The 18,904-nt window shown below is 47.9% G+C and overlaps 2 protein-coding genes across 5 annotated transcripts in view; one reads left to right on the forward strand and one right to left on the reverse strand.

Annotated features, from left to right (window-relative positions):
• Positions 1-146: 146 nt before the first annotated feature.
• HIGD1B (HIG1 hypoxia inducible domain family member 1B) lies at positions 147-2,742 on the reverse strand. Its single transcript, XM_044250385.1, has 4 exons — positions 2,656-2,742; positions 1,652-1,801; positions 916-1,050; positions 147-291 (listed from the first exon to the last, which is right to left on the reverse strand). Exons 2-4 carry the CDS (start codon positions 1,749-1,751, stop codon positions 227-229), a joined length of 300 nt encoding a protein of 99 aa, XP_044106320.1. The 5' UTR covers positions 1,752-1,801; positions 2,656-2,742; the 3' UTR covers positions 147-226.
• Positions 2,743-11,497: 8,755 nt separating this feature from the next.
• GJC1 (gap junction protein gamma 1) overlaps positions 11,498-18,904 on the forward strand; it is a 38,432-nt gene continuing 31,025 nt past the window's right edge. For 2 of the 4 annotated variants that reach the window (XM_044247753.1, XM_044247756.1), the window contains exon 1: positions 11,498-11,933. The gene's annotated coding sequence lies outside the window, so the exon portion shown is untranslated. Of the gene's footprint in view, positions 11,934-12,350; positions 12,495-18,904 lie in introns of those variants that run through there. The other 2 variants (XM_044247751.1, XM_044247755.1) reach the window with 1 other exon arrangement.

Genomic DNA, 18,904 nt, shown 5'->3' on the forward strand with positions numbered 1-18,904 from the left:
TGGAGAATCTCCCTTGCCCTGGGGCTGGGGGCTTCAGTCCAGGACTCCGACTTCTAAACCTTTCTCTAAAACACACACACACACACACACACATACACTGCTCTCAGTCCCTTACTCTACTACCCCCATGTGAAGAAGAGACTTGATTTTCTTCAAAACTGCTTTATTAGGAACGTACCAGGGATTGATGGACGAGGCTCTGACTGCCCCAGGCCCTACAGGAGTCCTACTTCTCCCCGGGGTCCTGTGCTGATCTCTTGATGTAGTCTCTGTACATCGTGTACACAGCACCTGCAGGAGGGAGAAGGGGAAACGTCCCATAACACCGAACCCTGTACCCATCCTCTGGCTCGCCCAGGAGTCTGACTCCAGCCATTCCCCTGAGAGTCCAGCTTCCCTGCTCGTCTAGCTGCTCTAGGTCTCAACAGCTGCTGCCAGCGCCCGGCCACAGGGCCTAGGGAAACAGCCCCTGGCAGTTCACAGAGCACTTCCTCGCAGATCCCCTGTCTGGGACGCCTCACAGCAGCCTGCGAGGTGGGCCAGCCAGGGTGCTCGTCATCCTGTCAGGGCAACCGAGGCTCCGAGAAGGGCGTTTGTCCACTGTCCCACAGCTAGTCCGGAGTGTCTGCCTCTTGACCCAGAGAGGAAGAGAAGTTCAGCATATGTTCTGCTCTGTGATATTTCTCATCTCTAGAACCGACTGTCACAAAACCAATGGAGCACCACCCCCACAGGCCCTGGGATGGGAGATAAAACAGGGAACCCTGAGATGGCTTGGGTTGAGGACTTCACCCAAGCCTTGCTGTGGAGCCCAATATAGGGAACAGGGACTAAAATCATAATCGCTTAACTGTCCGGACTCACAGCCAGATTTTGCCTAATCAGCTCTGTTCCGAGACCCCAGCAGCCACTCACCTAGCATGACCGCACCCACGGCACAGGCCTGCGCTGCCACGCGGGTGTGAATCAGGTGTATGGACATCTTGGTGGAACCACGGGCCTTCAGCCGATAAATCCGGTAGGCTGCCACTGCCAGGCAGCCTCCTAAGCCTGTAGGCAGAGAACATGACCATTGGGCCTCAGTCACCACTGGCATGCCTCCCCTGATGAGCAACCCCCTCCCTAGGCAACCTGGGCATCTGGAATAAACCCCAGCTTTCCTGCCACTTCATGGAGGGAGAGGGGAACCGTCATCCGAATATTGAGTTGTTTCCACTCCGTGGTGTTTTTGGAGTGGCTGTTTCCTTCCAGTGTCACCCACCCTGAACCCCCTCCCCGCACTGGCTCTGCCCCGGGCCCTTCTCCAACCACTGTTGGCTCCCACAGCCGCTTTCCTGCTCTCAAGACCCTGAGGAAGGAAGGCCTGGGAGACCCCGAGCGGCTCCTTCCTCTCCTGACACTATGTCGATGCCCCACGTTTCCCTGCACCCCAAGCCCTCAGTTGGCCACCGCCTCCACCTGTCCAGGCTCCCTCATTTCCTTGTCGGGCATGTCCCTTTGTTCCTTGGCACCTTTGCTGCTGGTTCACTCCTCTCCTGGCTGTTGAGTGCTCCGTGGGCAGAACACTTGAGTTCTCTGCTTCATTTGAAAAGACCAGGAGACCATTCTCTGAGGGCAGGCCCCTCCTTGCCCTCTTCCCTTTCCTACTCACCGACAGGCACCAGCGGAGACTCCCTGGTCTTCCTCAGGAACTTCTGAGACACACTGTCTTCGCCCTCAGGTGGTGCCCACCAGCCTTTGTTTGCAGACATGATCCTGGCCCCAGGGTTTCCAGCTGGGTCTCTGAGGCTTCAGCCCAGTCCTAGAAAGAGGAACCCCATAATAAGAACTCTGATTCTCCTCAGTCTACGGTAGAAAGGAGGGAGTTGCCCGCTAAGACCCTCTCTTACCATGCCCCAACACAGCCACTACTTGGAAAGATGTCCCAAGTCTCCTGTGTCAGATGGCTGGACCACTAGTACCATTTCTCCCATCCCTTCTTTCTAACATAGACCTCTTCCTCTGCTCATTCTGACTTCACTCTTTTCCCTGCTCTCCCCTCCCGTCCCCAAACTTCCATTTGTATCCCTATGTGATCCTTGGGTCAAGAAAAGCAGCTGGAAAAATCTGCAGATGAGGGTGGGAGGAACAGGCCTTGAGCCTTGGGACCCCCACTGGCCTTGAATCTGTGACGGTTGTTCCTGAGGGAGCTACAGAACGGGATCTGGCCCCAGGGAGCCAGAGTCATCCCAGTGTTAGAGCACTGGTTACTGAATCACCAGAGCCAAAGACTAAAATGAGTGGACATTGATTTGTGAATAATTTAGCATAGATTTTGGACATTAGTACTAATGGAACTAATTCTGGTCCCTGAACTGCTCCCATTTCCATCTCTTGCCAAGTTCTTTGCCATTGCCGAACCCCTGCCTCCCTCCCTGGGCAGGTGACCCCTATTGCTCTACTTGCTAACCCCAGTAAACATCTGCTCTGATCATAAACTAGACCGAGTCGCAGAGTCCTGGTCCACAGACCAGGGCTTCTGCCTGTGAGGTGCCTCCTAGGTCTGACCATGAGACCGCCCCCCTGCGGGAGGTGGCCTCCATTCCTAGTTGCCTCTTCTCTCCTGGAGGAGCAAGGACTGTCGGCCCCACAAGTTCTCAGCATGCTGGTGCTTACCCTAGGAGATGGCTAGAAAGTAGAATGCGAGCAGCCCGGCCAGGGCTCAGCATCTGTTGTTTTGAACCGGCCAGGAGCCGATGATGGAGCTGCCACTGTGGGGTCAGGGAAGCAAGCTTTAATGGGGACTTTGAAGTCAGGAATGGAGAGGGGAGGAGATAGGCCAGGGCATCAGTCTTAACCCCCCATTTGCTGAGTTCCAGGCCACAGCTCCAAGCACTGGAAAGTAATCAAAGATAGATGGCGGGAGCCCTTAACTAGATTCAGTCTGTTAATTCCCATGGCAGTAAGGGGCTGGATCAGACAGGGACTTGCTACGGAGAACAGAGCTGGAAACACAGAGGCGAGAAACGATAGAGATCCTTGATTCTCCTGCAAGCTACACTGCTTCAAACACGAACAATGTGGGATGTAAATAAAACGCCCCAAATCCCAATCGTGGTCTTGATCCTTCAAAGGAGGCTTTCTAGATCAAGCAGATTCATCCAGGGTATGACCACTAGGACTTCCTCACGTCTCCAGGGCTCCTTGGACTGCCCGCTGAGATGCTCGCTCATGCTCCCTCGGGACAGAGATGACAACGACCTGCGTTATCATCTACTTTGTTTGAGATGCTTATATTTCAGGCCTCCCAACTGTTCTGTACGGTAAGTAGTAGTTTGTTCACAGACCGGGAACTGAGATTCTGAGAGGCTCAGTGACTTATCCAAGAGTGCATAGCACCCTTGGCCATGTCAGGATCTGAATCTAGGTCTGACCGTCTCCAGGCTTTGTCCTTGTAGTCCACTTCCCACAGGCTGACCAAGCAAAGACCCTCCATCCAGGCGGGAGCTTAGGATTGCTGATCAGTTGTGGCACCCTGGATTCAGAGAAGAGGAGAAAAGAATCTTCTTGTTCGTAAGCAAGTAGACAAAGATTGAAGTACACTATGGAGAGTCCCACTCCATCCCAGGCCTTTGCTCCTGCCCTAGATCCTCAGCCCTACGTGTCTGTCCAAAAGGGGCTTTTCAGCCCTGGATATCTGTCCAGCAGCTGAAGTCTTTCTTTTCTCTCCCCAAGCACTCACTGCTCTAGGAAAAGACCCAGGGTCACAGGAGCTCCCCAGGGCCTTCACATATCCCCAGCGTCCATGGGAACTCTCCTTTCAGTCATTCACACACACTCTCCCAGGCCGCCTCTCCCGGTCCCAACAGTGGCCTGAATTCTCAAGAGATGGATGGTCTGGGTCAGAGGCAGAGGGATGGAAATTCCTGGATGAGACAGAGCAAGAATCAGGATCAACTTCATGCTCTTTGGAGAACAGAGGCCAAGCTATGGAGAGCAAAGTTCAACTTCCTTGAGAGGTTCTCCCTTCTTGCTGGGCTTCTGTTGATGCTCCTGGAGCCTCTCAGCCCAGGATTGAGAAAAGAATAAAACTCATGGGGCACCTGGCTGGCTCAGTGGATTAAAGCCTCTCCCTTGGGCTCAGGTCATGATGCCAGGGTCCTGGGATCGAGCCCCGCATTGGGCTCTCTGCTCAGCAGGGAGCCTGCTTCTCTGCCTACTTGTGATCTCTGTCAAATAAATAAATAAATATCTTTAAAAAAAAAAAAAGAAGAAGAAGAAGAATACACATGTTTGCTATGATTTTCTGAGCACCTACAAGGCCAGAAATGTGCTCATTGCTTTAAGTAGGTTATTTTATTTAATCCTCACAATTCTGTTAAGTTGGGTACTATTATTCCCATTTCACGGATAAAAAACTGAGGCTTGGATAAAAGGTCTTGCTCCAGGTCACAGTATGTGACAGAAAAAAAACAGCCAGACTAATAACTCTTCCTAAAATCAAATCTCACTGCTCTGGACTAATGGGAGAAGGATTGTAAACTGGAAGGAAGCTCTTGAAACAGAGGAAATAAAATTGCTTTTTACTTCTGAGAGCACACTAAAACTTCAAAGAACAGACTTCTGTAGAGCACCACTTCAGTAAACAGCTAAGATAAATTATGATAACATTTTTGTTACTATGCCAAGTCTTCAGTAATTATTTCTTTAAGCATTTCTACATTTAATTTACTTAGTAAACCTTTTTTCCTTCCAGGTCATGTCACACTCATAGAAATTCTAATTTAGAAGGGTCTAATTGAGTGATGCAGACAGACTTAATGGATCTGGAGTGTAGGCCACAAGCAGACATGGGGTCAGTCAGCTGCTTGAATGACCACTCTCTGAATACTTGGTCTTTTGCCACTCTGTCTTTTGAGTCTATGCCGTCATCTGTAAAATGGAGAATGGAGGTAGCATCTACCCACAGGATTATTGTAAGAGATAAATAAGATGATTGTTAGAATCCCCCTGCACACGGCCTGCTCCTATTCCTCCAGAATGAGCAAGCATCAGGAAAGAGAGAGCAGGCTGGGGGAGAAGTGGAAAGTCCCTAACAACAGATGGAAAGGTTGCCACGTTCGGGTGGTCCCAATTCAGCATACCCTTGTCCCTCCCCAACCTTCTTTTCTTTCTTGGCCTTCCTTACCCTAACTGGAAGCTTCAGGGTTGTTCTCCCTATTATGTTGAGAGGCGGGTGGCTAGGACTTTAGGCGGGTGGCTAAGACTTTAAGTGCTGCGTGAATTAAGGCATTTGCTATGCTATATATAGCCCAAGGGAGCTGAGGGACCAGACAGGGAAAGGAGGGCCAGCAACTCTTTCACCTTGAGCTAAGGAGTGCTGTGAGTGAGGGGATGCTGAAGAATGAACTGGACAAGGAACAGAAGATGCTTGAATTGGGGTTGGAATGCGGAGGACCCAGGCTGAAGGGCTGGGGGAAATCACAGGAGAGAAAACACGAGGCCATATATAGTAGTGTCTCAGGGACTTGAGGTGCTGGGAGTGGGGCGGGGGGGGGGGGGGGGGGAGACAGGAGCAGGCTGGAAGTTTCCAGATAATAGGGCTAGGCTGAGGCAGCCTCTCCAGAAAGTGCCTGGGGTGACATCCCCTCCCCTAAAAGCAGGCAGTGAGTTCAAAGGACCTTGCAGTATTTGTCCAAGGACAGCCCCAAGAGCCACAGGCCTGGGGCCAGGAAAGTGCCTTTGTTACCACCAATCTTTCTGGGGAGACTACTCACACATTTAAAAAGCTTCTAAGAGGGTGTGGATGGTAGTGATTGGAAGGCTGCCTCTGGCTGTAGTAGTGCTGACGATGTAGGATCACTTCTTGTGAAGGACCAATTTTGAGCACACCTGTCTCAGATGATGAATGGATGTGCCAGAGATTTGAATGTTTTGCTAAGATCCTTGTGTTGGGTGCTTTTGAATACCCAAATTACCTGGCTTCCTCTGAAGAGCACTGGGAGGACTAATGCCTTTGGAGCCTACAAGATTTAGGCACTTCACGTATTTTACTTAATCCTCACAACAGCCCCCAACAGATGGATCTCGTCCCCATTTTACAGATGAAGAAACCACGGCTCAGAAAGGTTAAGTAACGGCCAGATCACACAGCAGGTAAATGGCCGAGCTATCCAACCAATAATATTAACCACTATAGACCCGCTGACAGTGGAAAATTAACATAGCAAATAATAATGGGACTTCATGTACTTTTCACCATCACTTTCTCCCACCATCCACCATCGTAGCAATATAAGTAAATAAGTACAAATAGCTGGATAGAGAGAACTTCCAGAAATTCAAAGACTGCACCTACCGCACCACTTCTCACCAACGCAGGGTGGTTCCTGAGCCAGCACACTGCGATCTACGTCCATCCAGAAGTCCTCGCCTGGTGGGTGGTACCAGAACCGGTCCTCTCCCAGGTGCTTCTCCCCACCCCTATCTCCAGCACACACTTCACCTATCCCTCATTTGCAAGTAAATCGACCGTAATTTAAAATTCTGCCTTAGTACACAGGAACTGCTAACTGGGCTCAAGGAAGCACTGGGGAGAGGGGGGGAGTTGGGAGGGGGGAATGGGGTCATCCTTCTGTTCTTTCTAATCTTTCTATCTGTACAAACACATTCAAAAAAGTTTTTTACAACAAAAAAATGTGCTTCACCCACCATCCCTGGAGGCAGGGAGAAATAATATAATGTGTCCCATAAGTCAACTGAAACTGCGGGGGATTCTGGGGAGAAGGGTGTGCTACTCATCCTCGCCCCGCCCCGCCCCCCCCCAACAGCACAAGCAATCAAGACCTGGTTTAACAGGAAATTTCCTCACTACCCAGCCTGTCTGGGGCCCACAGGGCTTCCCGTTGCCAGCAGGCAGCTTTCTGAAAATCCTACCTCTCTGAGCCTTTGCTCCCATCCCCCAGGACACAGCAATCTACTCTTGAGTTTATCAGCCAAGTGGGGACCCTGGAAAATGTGTAATGGAAATAGTGACACACACTGCAGTCTTCAAGTTGACCCTGCAGTTCCCAAACCACAGAGCCCCAGGGTGACTCTCAAGTTCTCAAACTGGGTTTTGATCCTTTCCTGCCTGGGCCCCATGTGAATAAAAAGTGATGCGGTTCTCACAACACCCGCCTCCACCACTGTCTGCCAGAGGCTTGGAAACCAGACCCCTTCCCTGTTTGAAGCTGGGGCTCTTTTTCTGCCCTCGGGTAGCTGGTCTTTTTGCACTCGCCAGGGCAAGCGATCAGTCACTCATTCACTCTGCTTGTACTTGCTAAGCACCTACTACGTGCTGTGCTCTGCTCTAGAAGCTGAGAGCCAGTGGCCCTCCCTTCAGGGAACTCACATTGTAGCGGTTGCCCTTCTGCTCTTAGACCCTGGTTGACAAGGGAGCAGAAGGCAAGCTGAAGACACAGCACAAGCTGACACGCGATGACCCCCTCCCCAACCCAGGTGGGATCTATGTGACCTTCCTCAGCCCTACAACTAAGAGAATGAAAAACAAATGGCTCCCCACGACGAACCCTTCCCCTATCTCCTGCACACACTTCACCTATCCCTCATTTGAAGGTTACACTCCTCCAAGACCGAGTTTCCCTCCGTTTATAATTGTCTTAGTGATTTACAGGGAAAAAGCATTCTTATCAATAACCTAGCTTCCAGAAGGAACTGTAGATAAAATTAAATGTTCTTATACCTGCAGCCCGTTGACCCATACTTGAGGCAGGCAAAGTGTAACTTCCTCCAGGAAGCTCCCAACTGTCTTAATGTTAATGCCTCGCTAGAGGGAAAAACAACCTTAGCTCGACAGGGGCAAAGCCTCCAGCACCTGGTAGGTCCTCTTTAGCATATGAAAATTCTTCTGAAAACCTCCCTTTTCCCTTACCTCCCCCAACTCCAAGTACTTCAGCAATTGCTCCTCACAACCCCTGCACCGCTCTTTCCGCCCACAGTCCAGTCCCCGGTGCTTTAATAAAACCATCTTTTTTTTTTTTTTTTAAGATTTTATTTATTTATGGGGCGCCTGGGTGGCTCAGTGGGTTAAGCTGCTGCCTTCGGCTCAGGTCATGATCTCAGGGTCCTGGGATCGAGTCCCGCATCAGGCTCTCTGCTCAGCAGGGAGCCTGCTTCCCTCTCTCTCTCTCTTCCTGCCTCTCTGTCTACTTGTGATTTCTCTCTGTCAAATAAATAAAATAAAATATTTTAAAAAAAAAAAAAGATTTTATTTATTTATTTGACAAACAGAGATCACAAGTAGGCAGAGAGGAAGGCAGAGAGAGGGAGGAAAGCAGCTCCCCGCTGAGCAGAGAATCCGATATGGGGCTCGATCCCAGGACCCTGGGATCATGACCTGAGCCAAAGGCAGAGACTTAACCCACTGAGCCACCCTGGCGCCCCAATAAAACCACCTTTTTGCACCAAGACGTCTCAAGAATTCTTTTTTGGCTGTTAGCTTTGATCCCTAACATCTTTCCTACATCACTGGGACCGCCTGGATCAGAGATCCTCTGACTTGGGTTTCTGGCTTCAGTTTATCACCTATAACTAAATTAAAAGATGTCATTATCGGGGCGCCTGGGTGGCTCAGTGGGTTAAGCCGCTGCCTTCGGCTCGGGTCATGATCTCAGGGTCCTGGGATCGAGTCCCACATCGGGCTCTCTGCTTGGCAGGGAGCCTGCTTCCTCCTCTCTCTCTCTGCCTGCCTCTCTGCCTACTTGTGATCTCTCTCTGTCAAATAGATAAATAAAATCTTTAAAAAAAAAAAAAAAGATGTCATTATCTGGGAAGGTGATAAAAGAGAGAAGAGTTACATTTCTGGGTTTATTTTCAACTATCCGCAGGTAAAACAACTTAGCTCCCATGGATCTTATTATTTCCATGTTTTAAGATATTTCACTTATTTATTTGAGAGAGAGAGGGCATGAGCAGGGGTTAGTGGCAGAGGGAAGGGGAGAAGCAGACCCTCCAGCTAAGCAGGGAGCCTGATATGGGGCTCGATCCCAGCACTCTGGGATTGTGACCTGAGCCAAAGGCAGCTGCATAACTGACTGAGCCACCCAGGCGCCCCTCATTATTTCCATCTACCAAAAGAGAGACGGTCTGCAGGCTGGGTAGTAAGGTAACAATTATAGAAAGTGTATTGTTCCCAAGCTCCGTGAGGAATGGTCAATCCTAAAAGATCTTGAGCCTTCCTCAGCAGTTTAATCCATGAATAGGAAAATAATACCCAATGGACATTTAATATAAACTATTAATATATAATATATACATATGTAATCAAATATTTTGACACCCTTCAAAGGTTTGGGCTTTTTTTTTTTTTAAGGTCTATTTATTTTAGGGGCACCTGGCTCAGTCGTTAAAGTGTCTGCTTTCAGCTCAGGTCATGATCCCAAGGTCCTGGGATAGAGCCCTGCATCGGGCTCCCTGCTCAGCTAGAAGCCTGCTTCTCCCTCTCCCACTTTCCCTGTTTGTGTTCTCTTTCTCTGTGTGTCTCTTTGTCAAATAAATAAATTAAATCTTCAAAAAAAAAAAAGATTTATTTATCTGAGTGAGAAAGGGTGTGGGACAAGAGGCAGAGGGAGAGAATCTCAAGCAGGCTCCCTGCCAGGTGCAGAGCCTGACACAGGGCTCAATTCCACAACGCTGAGATCACGACTTGGCAGAAGCCAAGAGTAGGACACCCAACCAACCGAGCCACCGAGGAGCCCCACCATTTTAAAGGTTTTTGTTGAAGTCTTAATATGCTGCACAAAAGTGCACTATCAAAAGTGTATAGCTCAGGGGGCGCCTGAGTGGCTCAGTGGGTTAAGCCGCTGCCTTCAGCTCAGGTCATGATCTCAGGGTCCTGGGATCGAGCCCCGCATCAGGCTCTCTGCTCAGCAGGGAGCCTGCTTCCCTCTCTCTCTCTCTGCCTGCCTCTCCATCTACTTGTGATTTCTCTCTGTCAAATAAATAAATAAAATCTTTAAAAAAAAAAAAGTGTATAGCTCAGATGTGTATGAACACATCCGTGTATTTAACCTTCAGATCAAGAGAAGAACAGGATCAGTCCCCCAGAAGCCCCCTCATGCTCCCCGTGACTAAACTTACCCCTAGGTATCCATTAACCTAACAGCACAGGACACTTTAGCCTGTTTTTGAACTTCATATAAATGGAGTTTTGTGAGATTCATCTACCTTTTTTTTTTAAGATTTTATTTATTTGACACAGAGAGAGATAGCAAGAGAGGGAACACAAGCAGGGGGAATGGGAGAAGGAGAAGCAGGCTTCCCTCCAAGCAGGGAGCCCAAGACAGGACTCGATCCCAGGACCCCGGGACCACGACCTGAGCTGAAGGCAGATGCCCAACAGACTGAGCCACCCAAGCATCCCCTATCTTTTTTTTTTTAAGATTTTATTTACTTATTTGACAGAGAGAGATCACAAGTAGGCAGAGCAGCAGGCAGAGAGAGGGTAAGCAGGCTCTCTGCTGAGCACAGAGCACGATGCAGGGCTTGATCCCAAGACCTTGAGACCATGACCTGAGGTGAAGGCAGAGGCTTAACCCACTGAGCCACCCAGGCACCCCAAGATATTCATTTACATTGTGTGTAATTGTAGATTGTTCATTCTCCTTGCTGCATAAGGGAACATTGTGTGACAACATTTCTTCTATCCTTTCTACAATTGTTGGACATTTGGGGGTTTCCAGTTTTTTTGGCTTGCAAATAGTGCTGCTATGAACACACTGATACATGTAGTTATACATCTGTACACATTTCTGTGGAATTTCCATGGAATTCCAGTCATAGTGTAGACGTAGTTTTGGTCTTAGTAGATATTGCCATTTTCCAAAGCAATTTGTACGAATATAGAGTTGCACTAGCAGGACGTGAGTTTGAACATTTTAATCAGCATAGTGATGTTGTCTCCTGTGTTTAGTTTGACATGTTCTTTACCATACTTCCATATAATTACAAGGTCCTCGCACTTGTCATCTTAAATACATTTGTAGAGAGGGAATGTGATAAGGAAGGTGGCATGGCGAGTTCCATGGGGAGAGAGGAGAACTTAAATTCAAAGGGCAAAAACGGTAATGAAAACGATTCAAGCAGCTAAGTGGGAATAGAGCCTGTCCTGCGTAAAAAATACTACTCAGAAGTAGCCAGTGAAACTAAAGGGCTCAAAAGGAACAAATTTTTTTTTTCATTATTTACAGAGAAGCCAAAAATCTGGATTTTAAACTTTTGGCAATTAATTCATACTTTTAGAAAACATCCTACTGGCCAAACAAAACTTGTCAGTGGGCCAGATGGCCAGCCCTCTGGACTAGCCGTTAGTTCCGGCCTGGCTTTGGGGATGGGAGGGTTTGACCTGTAGCAAGTCACCTCATTTGTTAGAGCTTAATTTCCTCTGTGGTCAAAGGGTAAAATGGAAGCCTATTCTTGATGGTCAGATGAGATAATTCAGGAGTACAGGAGTTGTCAAACTCCATACAAAGTGAAGTACTCGCCCATCTCCTTGGGATGCCTTCCGTTGTTATGCACGGACTGGCTGGACTTAAAGCATTTGAGGAGTTTCCAGATTCCTTGGAGGCGAGGCCGTTTAAAGCTGGAGATTCCCAAGCGTACAAATTCTTCAGAAAGTCCTTTGAATGGGATCCTGCTGGGATGCAAGGGGTTAAGAGGAAATGGCCTATTAGGGTCTTGCTAATCTGAGAAGTCCAGGACCTCGAGAGAAAGTATCTAGAACGCCACTAAAAGCCAAGACTCAAAGGAGCTAGTATGATTAACCCGACGAGGGCCAGTAGGAGCAGAACCTAGAACCGAGTGTCAGCAACCTGATGTGTCACACCGGACCCAGGCCTCGGCGGAGCGCACAGAAGACAACTCCGGGGCTCGTAGGACCGACTTAGGATGCTCAGGTAAGGCGTGTCCTCACGGCGCCGTTAGTACCCCGCCCAAAGTGAGACGCGGGCCGCGGGGGACGGCTGTGCCGAGAGCCAAGCTAGAGGAATGAATTGTCCCGTGGGCGAGGTCTGCGCCCACCCAGGTCCAGACTCCACGCGGGGGGTACCGACACGCTCGGCGCCCCCGGGACCGCCCGAGAGCGCGCGAGGGCCTGACCGTAGAAAGTTGGGACGCCCGCGCCGCAGCCCGCTCGCTCCGGGGCGCCCCCTCCCACCCGAGCGCCACGTGCCGCGCGCCCCCTGCTCCCAGGCCGCGGCGGGACGCCCCCGCCCCCACCGCGGCACGTAGTGCGCAGGCGCCTCCCCGCGGGTCCCGGCGGCGGGAGCGGGAGGCGGCGGCGGGAGCGGCTTCGGCCTCGGCTGGAGACTGAGGCGAGGGCGGTGACGGCGGCGAGAGTTGGAGGAGAGGCGCGGGTGGCGGCGAAGGCGATGGCGACGCGGGGCACATGAGGCGGCGGCCGGCGGGACGGGCCAAGGCCCGGCGGAGGAGGTGGCTCCGGGGGAACACGCCGCCCGGTGAGGGGCGGCCGCAGGGCCGGCTGAGGAGCGGGCAAGGGGCGGGGCCGGGGGGGCGGGAGAACTTCTGGGGAGGATGGAGCAGGGGCGGGGGGGGAACGCAGGGGACAGGGGTCCCGGGAAGAGTGCGGCGAGGGGGGGCCGCTGCTGCCGAGACTTCCCGCCGATCCCGGAGGGGCGTCTGACCAGCGGCCGCCCGCTGCCCCCTGCGCGCCCTCCCTCTTTGTCCCTGGGCGCGCGGTTCCCAAATTGGGAGGGAAACGGCCCGGGGGTGGGCCCGGGCGGCGGGGGCCGCGCCGGGCGGGCGGGCGGAGAGCCCAGAGGACCCCGGGCGCGCACTTGGGCGGCGCTCGGCGGTGCTCGCAACTCGTCGGGGCGGTTAGGGGCGCAGGGCCGCGCCGGGGCCGCCCCTCGCAGCCGGGGCGCTTCGCGGGCTGGTCTTTGTCTCCCGACGCTCGGCCCCTGACATCTCTCCCGGCGGCGTGCGGTTCGTTTGACTCCTTCCTCGAACACCGCTACCGGGACTCCTGCCTCCCGTTAGTGATTGAGACAAGATTTAGTTCGAGGGCTGGAAGGAGGGAGTCGGGGCGGGGGGGCGGTGAATGGCGCGGTCGCCTCCTGATTTACATGTTTCCTTTACTTAAAATGGTTTTTTTTTCCACCTCCGCTGCGTGAAACTTTGGACAACTGTTTTGTTTTCCCTTCGATCTGCAGATTCAAAATGAAGAGAAGGCGCTAAAGCTGCGATTGTAGCCAATTATGTGGTTGGTGGCTGCGTTTGGAGCTTTGAGTTGAAAGGCTTTACGTGAATGTGTGTTTTAGAATTTGGGCTGTTTTCCTTCCCTTGCGATTGTTTTCTAAGATTGGGATTACTTTTTCTTTGCGAAGCGGGCGGGTTCGGATTTATGATTTGAAGGAATGTTTGTTCATTGAGAACCTGCGATGCTCCAGATTTCATTGTGCTCACGCTTTATTTTGTTAGCCTCAAGACCGGACTTGGTGGAATCGAGTAAATCAAGGTAGAATAAGTTCTGGATAAGCGTTATCTTGCGCCTGATTAGTCTAAAATTATTATATGTTCGTGTTGTGTATACTTGGAAGTGAGTATATGGGAAAACGCTATAAAAATCAAACTGTGTACATGAAGGGGATTTTGGTTTCTGATAAACGGAGAAACAGCATATCTCGACTACTTCACGTATCTGTAGAAAAAGGGGATTAATAATGTAATTTAGGGATCAAATCCTTTACCCCCCTAAAGAGAGTTTAGGTATTATTCAGAGTAAGAATGCAGAAAAATAAACTTAATTCCAAAGGTTCTGATTAAATGTATTGTGAATTGTACTTACCACGTTTCCAGGAGTTTTGTTGGTTTTATTTTTTTGGAATTTAGGATAGTATATTGTAGTTGCTTTAGATTTCTTAAGTGTTGTATAATGGCAGAATTGAAGAAATGCACCGCCACTTCTGGGTAGAAGGTAAAAAGCTGTGGTCTTAGTTTTCGCCAGATCTTTGTGACCAGAGTGTTGTAAGGAAAGGGCATGTTGAAGAGAATACATAGGAGCCATATGGAAGCTCTTTCTTTTTTTTAATTTGTCCTGATCTGTAGTTGTTTGATACTGTCTACCACTTGTTTTAAACTGTTGTGCAGTTTTCCAGAGCATTTGAAACATCCTTTCTAAAAGCCAACGCTTTCAGCTTCTTTTTTAGGTTGTGTGACTTCAGAATTGGTTTTCTGTCTGTGCCAGGTAGCCACCACAATTCTCTCTAAAAAAAAAAAAAAAAGGCAAAGGACCCAGAGACTTTCAATTCAGTTCATGAAGGTAGAATTGACTTTCAGCCTTCACTCTAAAGGATTTAAGAAGTTTGTTTTGTTTTTTTAAGATTTTATTTATTTATTTGACAGAGATCAGAAGTAGGCAGAGAGAGAGAGGAAGCAGGCTCCCCGCTGAGCAGAGAGCCTGATGCAGGGCTCCATCCCAGACCCTGGGACCGTGACCTGAGCGGAAGGCAGAGGCTTTAACCCACTGAGCCACCCAGGCGCCCCAGGATTTAAGAAGTTAACATATCTTCAACATAACAATTTTACTTAAATACTGTTTCCCTTAATAATTATTTTTATTCATATTGTATATTTGTGTAAATTAGCGAAAGGGAAGGAATGAGGAATAGAGGGTCTGTCTCTGATTAGCAGCACCACACCCTAACTCCAGGCTCTCCTATAAAGTCAGTAATTGGGATCCTAGAATACAAAATATGTAATTAAAATCTAGAGTATCATAGTCTTAATAAATGAATAGTTTGTTCTATGCCTAATTCAGTGCAAAGAGATGAGTTCCAAAAAGCTGGGCTTTTTATTTGAGGTTTGTTCACATTTCAGAATAAATGAGCTGTGTCGCGCCCCCCCCCATTATTATTAGTCTGGATAGTTAGTGCAACTGGGAGTATACTTTATTTCCAAACCGGTGCTTTCTTTTTTTTTTTTTTTTTTTTTAATTTGCAAATGTATGTATTTTTATTAATTGGTGCTTGTTGCATAGAAACATGTGTGGCTTCTATCCAAAATATCTGAAAAGAAATTTAGGCAAAGAAAAACAGGATTACTTTTTTTTTTTTTTTTTAAAGATTTTATTTATTTATTTGAGAGAGAACATGAGCGAGGAGAAGGTCAGAGAGAGAAGCAGACTCCCCATGGAGCTGGGAGCCCGATGTGGGACTCGATCCCGGGACTCCAGGATCATGACCTGAGCCGAAGGCAGTCGTCCAACCAACTGAGCCACCCAGGCGCCCCTTTTTTTAGACCATTTCTTTGAGAATACATATGATAATAGATTTTATTTGATATCATTAACCTAAAACACAGTTCAGAACTGTTGATATCAGCTAAGTGCCAACAATTTTCAGACATAACTACTGCAACTGATGAGTTTAGTTTTTGTGGAAATATAAGGACTTATTCTTTTAAGTGTGAGCATTGCTATTTTCTACTGCTCTTTAGAATGAATTACCAGACAGTACTGGCTGGCATACTGTAGTAGTACATTCTTGAATTTTGGAAACATTGTAGGGGTTGACAACCTTCAAGTTTGTCATTGAAACCTGTGTGTGGAATGTGTTGCCCAAAGTGTTTTTCCCCCCTAGGACAAGGACAAGATCTCTTTGCAGATACCATTTTATTTCTGAGAAAAAAAGCGTTCTGTGGAATGAGTAGAGCCTCAGTTAAAGTTTGTATTTTTGATCTGTATTGCTTATAGCGTCAGCACAACTTGGACAAAAGTACTCAGTGACTGTTCATTCATTTAGGGAAGGTTTTTTTGTGGGTTTTTTTTTTCCCATTCAGTTATTTTTGAGAATGCTATAAGATGCTGAAGATGAATACTGTGTGGTTTTTGCTCTCAAAATGCTTGCAGTTTAACATGATGAAAGGTTTAGCAATTTGGAAATTCTCAGAAATATTTGAAACAAAAGAAATGTTCGGGATTTTGGAGTAAATTTTTGTTTTTTCTGTATAGAAATGGAATAAACTTCATACATCCCTATTTTCCTTTAATTTCTAAACTGGATGTTCAAGTCTTACATAGTTACAAAGATTATTTTCATCTACATCTTTGTATGATTTATTAGGTTTTTTTTGTTGTTGTTTTTAAAGATTTTATTTATTTATTTGACAGAGAGAGATCACAAGTAGGCAGAGAGGCAGGCAGTGAGAGAGGAGGAAGCAGGCTCCCTGCTGAGCAGAGAGCCCAATGCGGGACTCGACCCCAGGACCCTGAGATCATGACCTGAGCCGAAGGCAGCGGCTTAACCCACTGAGCCACCCAGGCGCCCCTGATTTATTACTTTTGACTGAGTTTATTGTTACTTAACTGAGTTATAACATTTTGTGGGGGGATGTTCAGAATAAGGTAGATCTGAACTTTCTGTTTTTAGGGAATTCTATTTGACTCATTCTTGAACCTCAGGTTCCTAAATGCCCATTTCAGAAAAGGTGTTTATTTTATTTTATTTTTATTTTCATTTTTTAAGATTTTATTTACTGGGGTGCCTGGGTGGCGCAGTTAGTTAAGCATCTTCCTTCAGCTCACATGATGCCAGAACCCTGGGATCAAGTCCTGCATTGGGCTCCTTGCTCAGTGGGGAGCCTGCTTCTCCCTCTGCGTGCTCTACCTGCTGCTCCTTGGTTGTGCTGTCTGACAAATAAATAAAAATCTTTTTAAAAAAATATTTTATTTTATTTATTTATTTGAGAGAGAGAGCGTGCATGTGATGAGCACAAGGTGGGGAGGGGCAGAGGGAGAAGCAGACTCCCAGGGAGCCAGACATAGGGCTCAATCCCGGGACTCTGAGATCATGACCTGAGTGGAAGGCAGACACCTTAACCAACTGAGCCACCCCGGCATCCCAATAGGTGTTTATTTCTGTTCAAAAATTTCTTGGGCCGCTGCCTTCGGCTCAGGTCATGATCTCAGGGTCCTGAGATCGAGGCCCGCATCGGGCTCTCTGCTCAGCAGGGAGCCTGCTTCCTCCTCTCTCTCTGCCTGCCTCTCTGCCTGCTTGTGATCTCTCTCTGTCAAATAAATAAATAAAATCTTTAAAAAAAAAAAATTTCTTCCTGAAGTACTCTTTATCTCCTGGCTTCTGATTTTACCGCCTTGCTCTCTGGCTATTCCTTCAAGTCCCCTTGGCCGCCGCCTGCCATCCTCTTCTACCAGATTTTTTTTTTTTTAAGATTTTATTCATTCTTGAGAGAGAGAGACAGGGAGAAGCAGGCTGCCTGCGGGGTGCCCAATGAGGGACTTGATCCCAGAAGCCTGGGATCAGGACCTGAGCCGAATGCAGACGCTTAACCGACTGAGCCACTCAGGTACCCCTGTACCAGATATTTAATTGATGGACTTTCTCAAGTCTTAGTCCTCTGATTTCATCCATTCTGTGGCTTCAGTTACAATATGTATTTTGAATATTCCCAAATTTTTGTCTGCCTCCCAAACTTCTTTTCTGATCCCAGCTGCCTACTCACCATCTGTACTTAGTTTCAAGAGGCACTTGGCTCGAGATGCGCAGACTGACCTCTTGATCTTGGCTCCAGACCTAGACCTTCTTCACTGTACTATTTAATTAAGTGGCTCTATCAACAACTTACTAAGGCCAGACTTGTGATTTTTCTCTACCTTTAGTCTCTCCATTCTAGTCTAGAATTCTAGTCTAGTCTAGAATCCTTTCCCTAGGATTATTACAGTCAATTATAAATGGTCTTTCCACATTGACTCTTGTTTTTAAAAGGGGGGTAGTATGAGATATTTAAGATAGAAAAAGTAATAAATAATACTACAATAAATACTTAACATAACCACCTTGCAGCTTAGGAAAATAAAATATTGCCAGTAAAGTTCAGGTGTTTCCCCACCTGATTGCATCCTCCTTTCCCCAACCTCCATTGTAGACCTCCTTGCCAGAGGTAATTACTAATTGAATTTATTTTTATTTTTTTAAGATTTTATTTATTTATTTAATTGACAGAGAGAGAGAGAAGACAAGTAGAGGAAGTGGGAGGGGAGAAGCAGGCTTCTGGCTGAGCAGGGAGCCTGATGCAGGGCTTGATCCCAGAACACTGGGATCACCACCAGAGCCAAAGGCAGGTTCTTAACCAACTGAGCCACCCAGGCGCCCCACTAATTGAATTTATTACTCCTTTGCATTTCTTTGTACTTTTACTACATACATATATGCTCTAAGCAGTATATCCTCATCTTTTCTTCTCAGAACAGCTAGAATTGTCTTTATAAAACAAATTTAACCAAGTCACTTACCTGAAGACTTCTGTTTTCCATTTAAGACTTTCCCTCTTCATTTAAGAAGGTGTGATCTGGCCTTGCTTACTCCTCCAGCATCATGTCTTTGTACTTAACCTTCTTATTATGAGTGGTCTGGCTTGCTGATCTTGCTGATCTTTCCCCCTGCCCCCCTCCCCTCATTCCTTAAAGGTTCAAAGCTCACCCAAGGCCTTTGGACATGTAGTAGCTAATTCTTCTGCCTGGAAGGCAGCTCCTCAGTTCTTCAAAATGTGCTTCAATAGCAGTTTTGTGGAGAAATCTTCTGATCCTCCTAGATTCAGTTAATAGTATGCTGCACTTCTCTTTTATAGGGTTTATCACAATACTGATTAATTATTTGTATAATGCCAATTTCACCATTAGTCTGTTCTGTATATTTCATAAAGTCAGGAGTAATAACTGTCTTGGGCAGCCCAGTATCACAGCACCTAGCTTGTAGTTCGTATCTGTATTCAACAATTACTTGAGGGGCGCCTGGGTGGCTCAGTGGGTTAAGCCGCTGCCTTCAGCTCAGGTCATGATCTCAGGGTCCTGGGATCGAGTCCCGCATCGGGCTCTCTGCTCAGCGAGGAGCCT

The sequence above is a fragment of the Neovison vison genome, chromosome 5 (genome assembly GCF_020171115.1).
Source record: "Neovison vison isolate M4711 chromosome 5, ASM_NN_V1, whole genome shotgun sequence".
Classification (NCBI taxonomy): Eukaryota; Metazoa; Chordata; class Mammalia; order Carnivora; family Mustelidae; genus Neogale; species Neogale vison.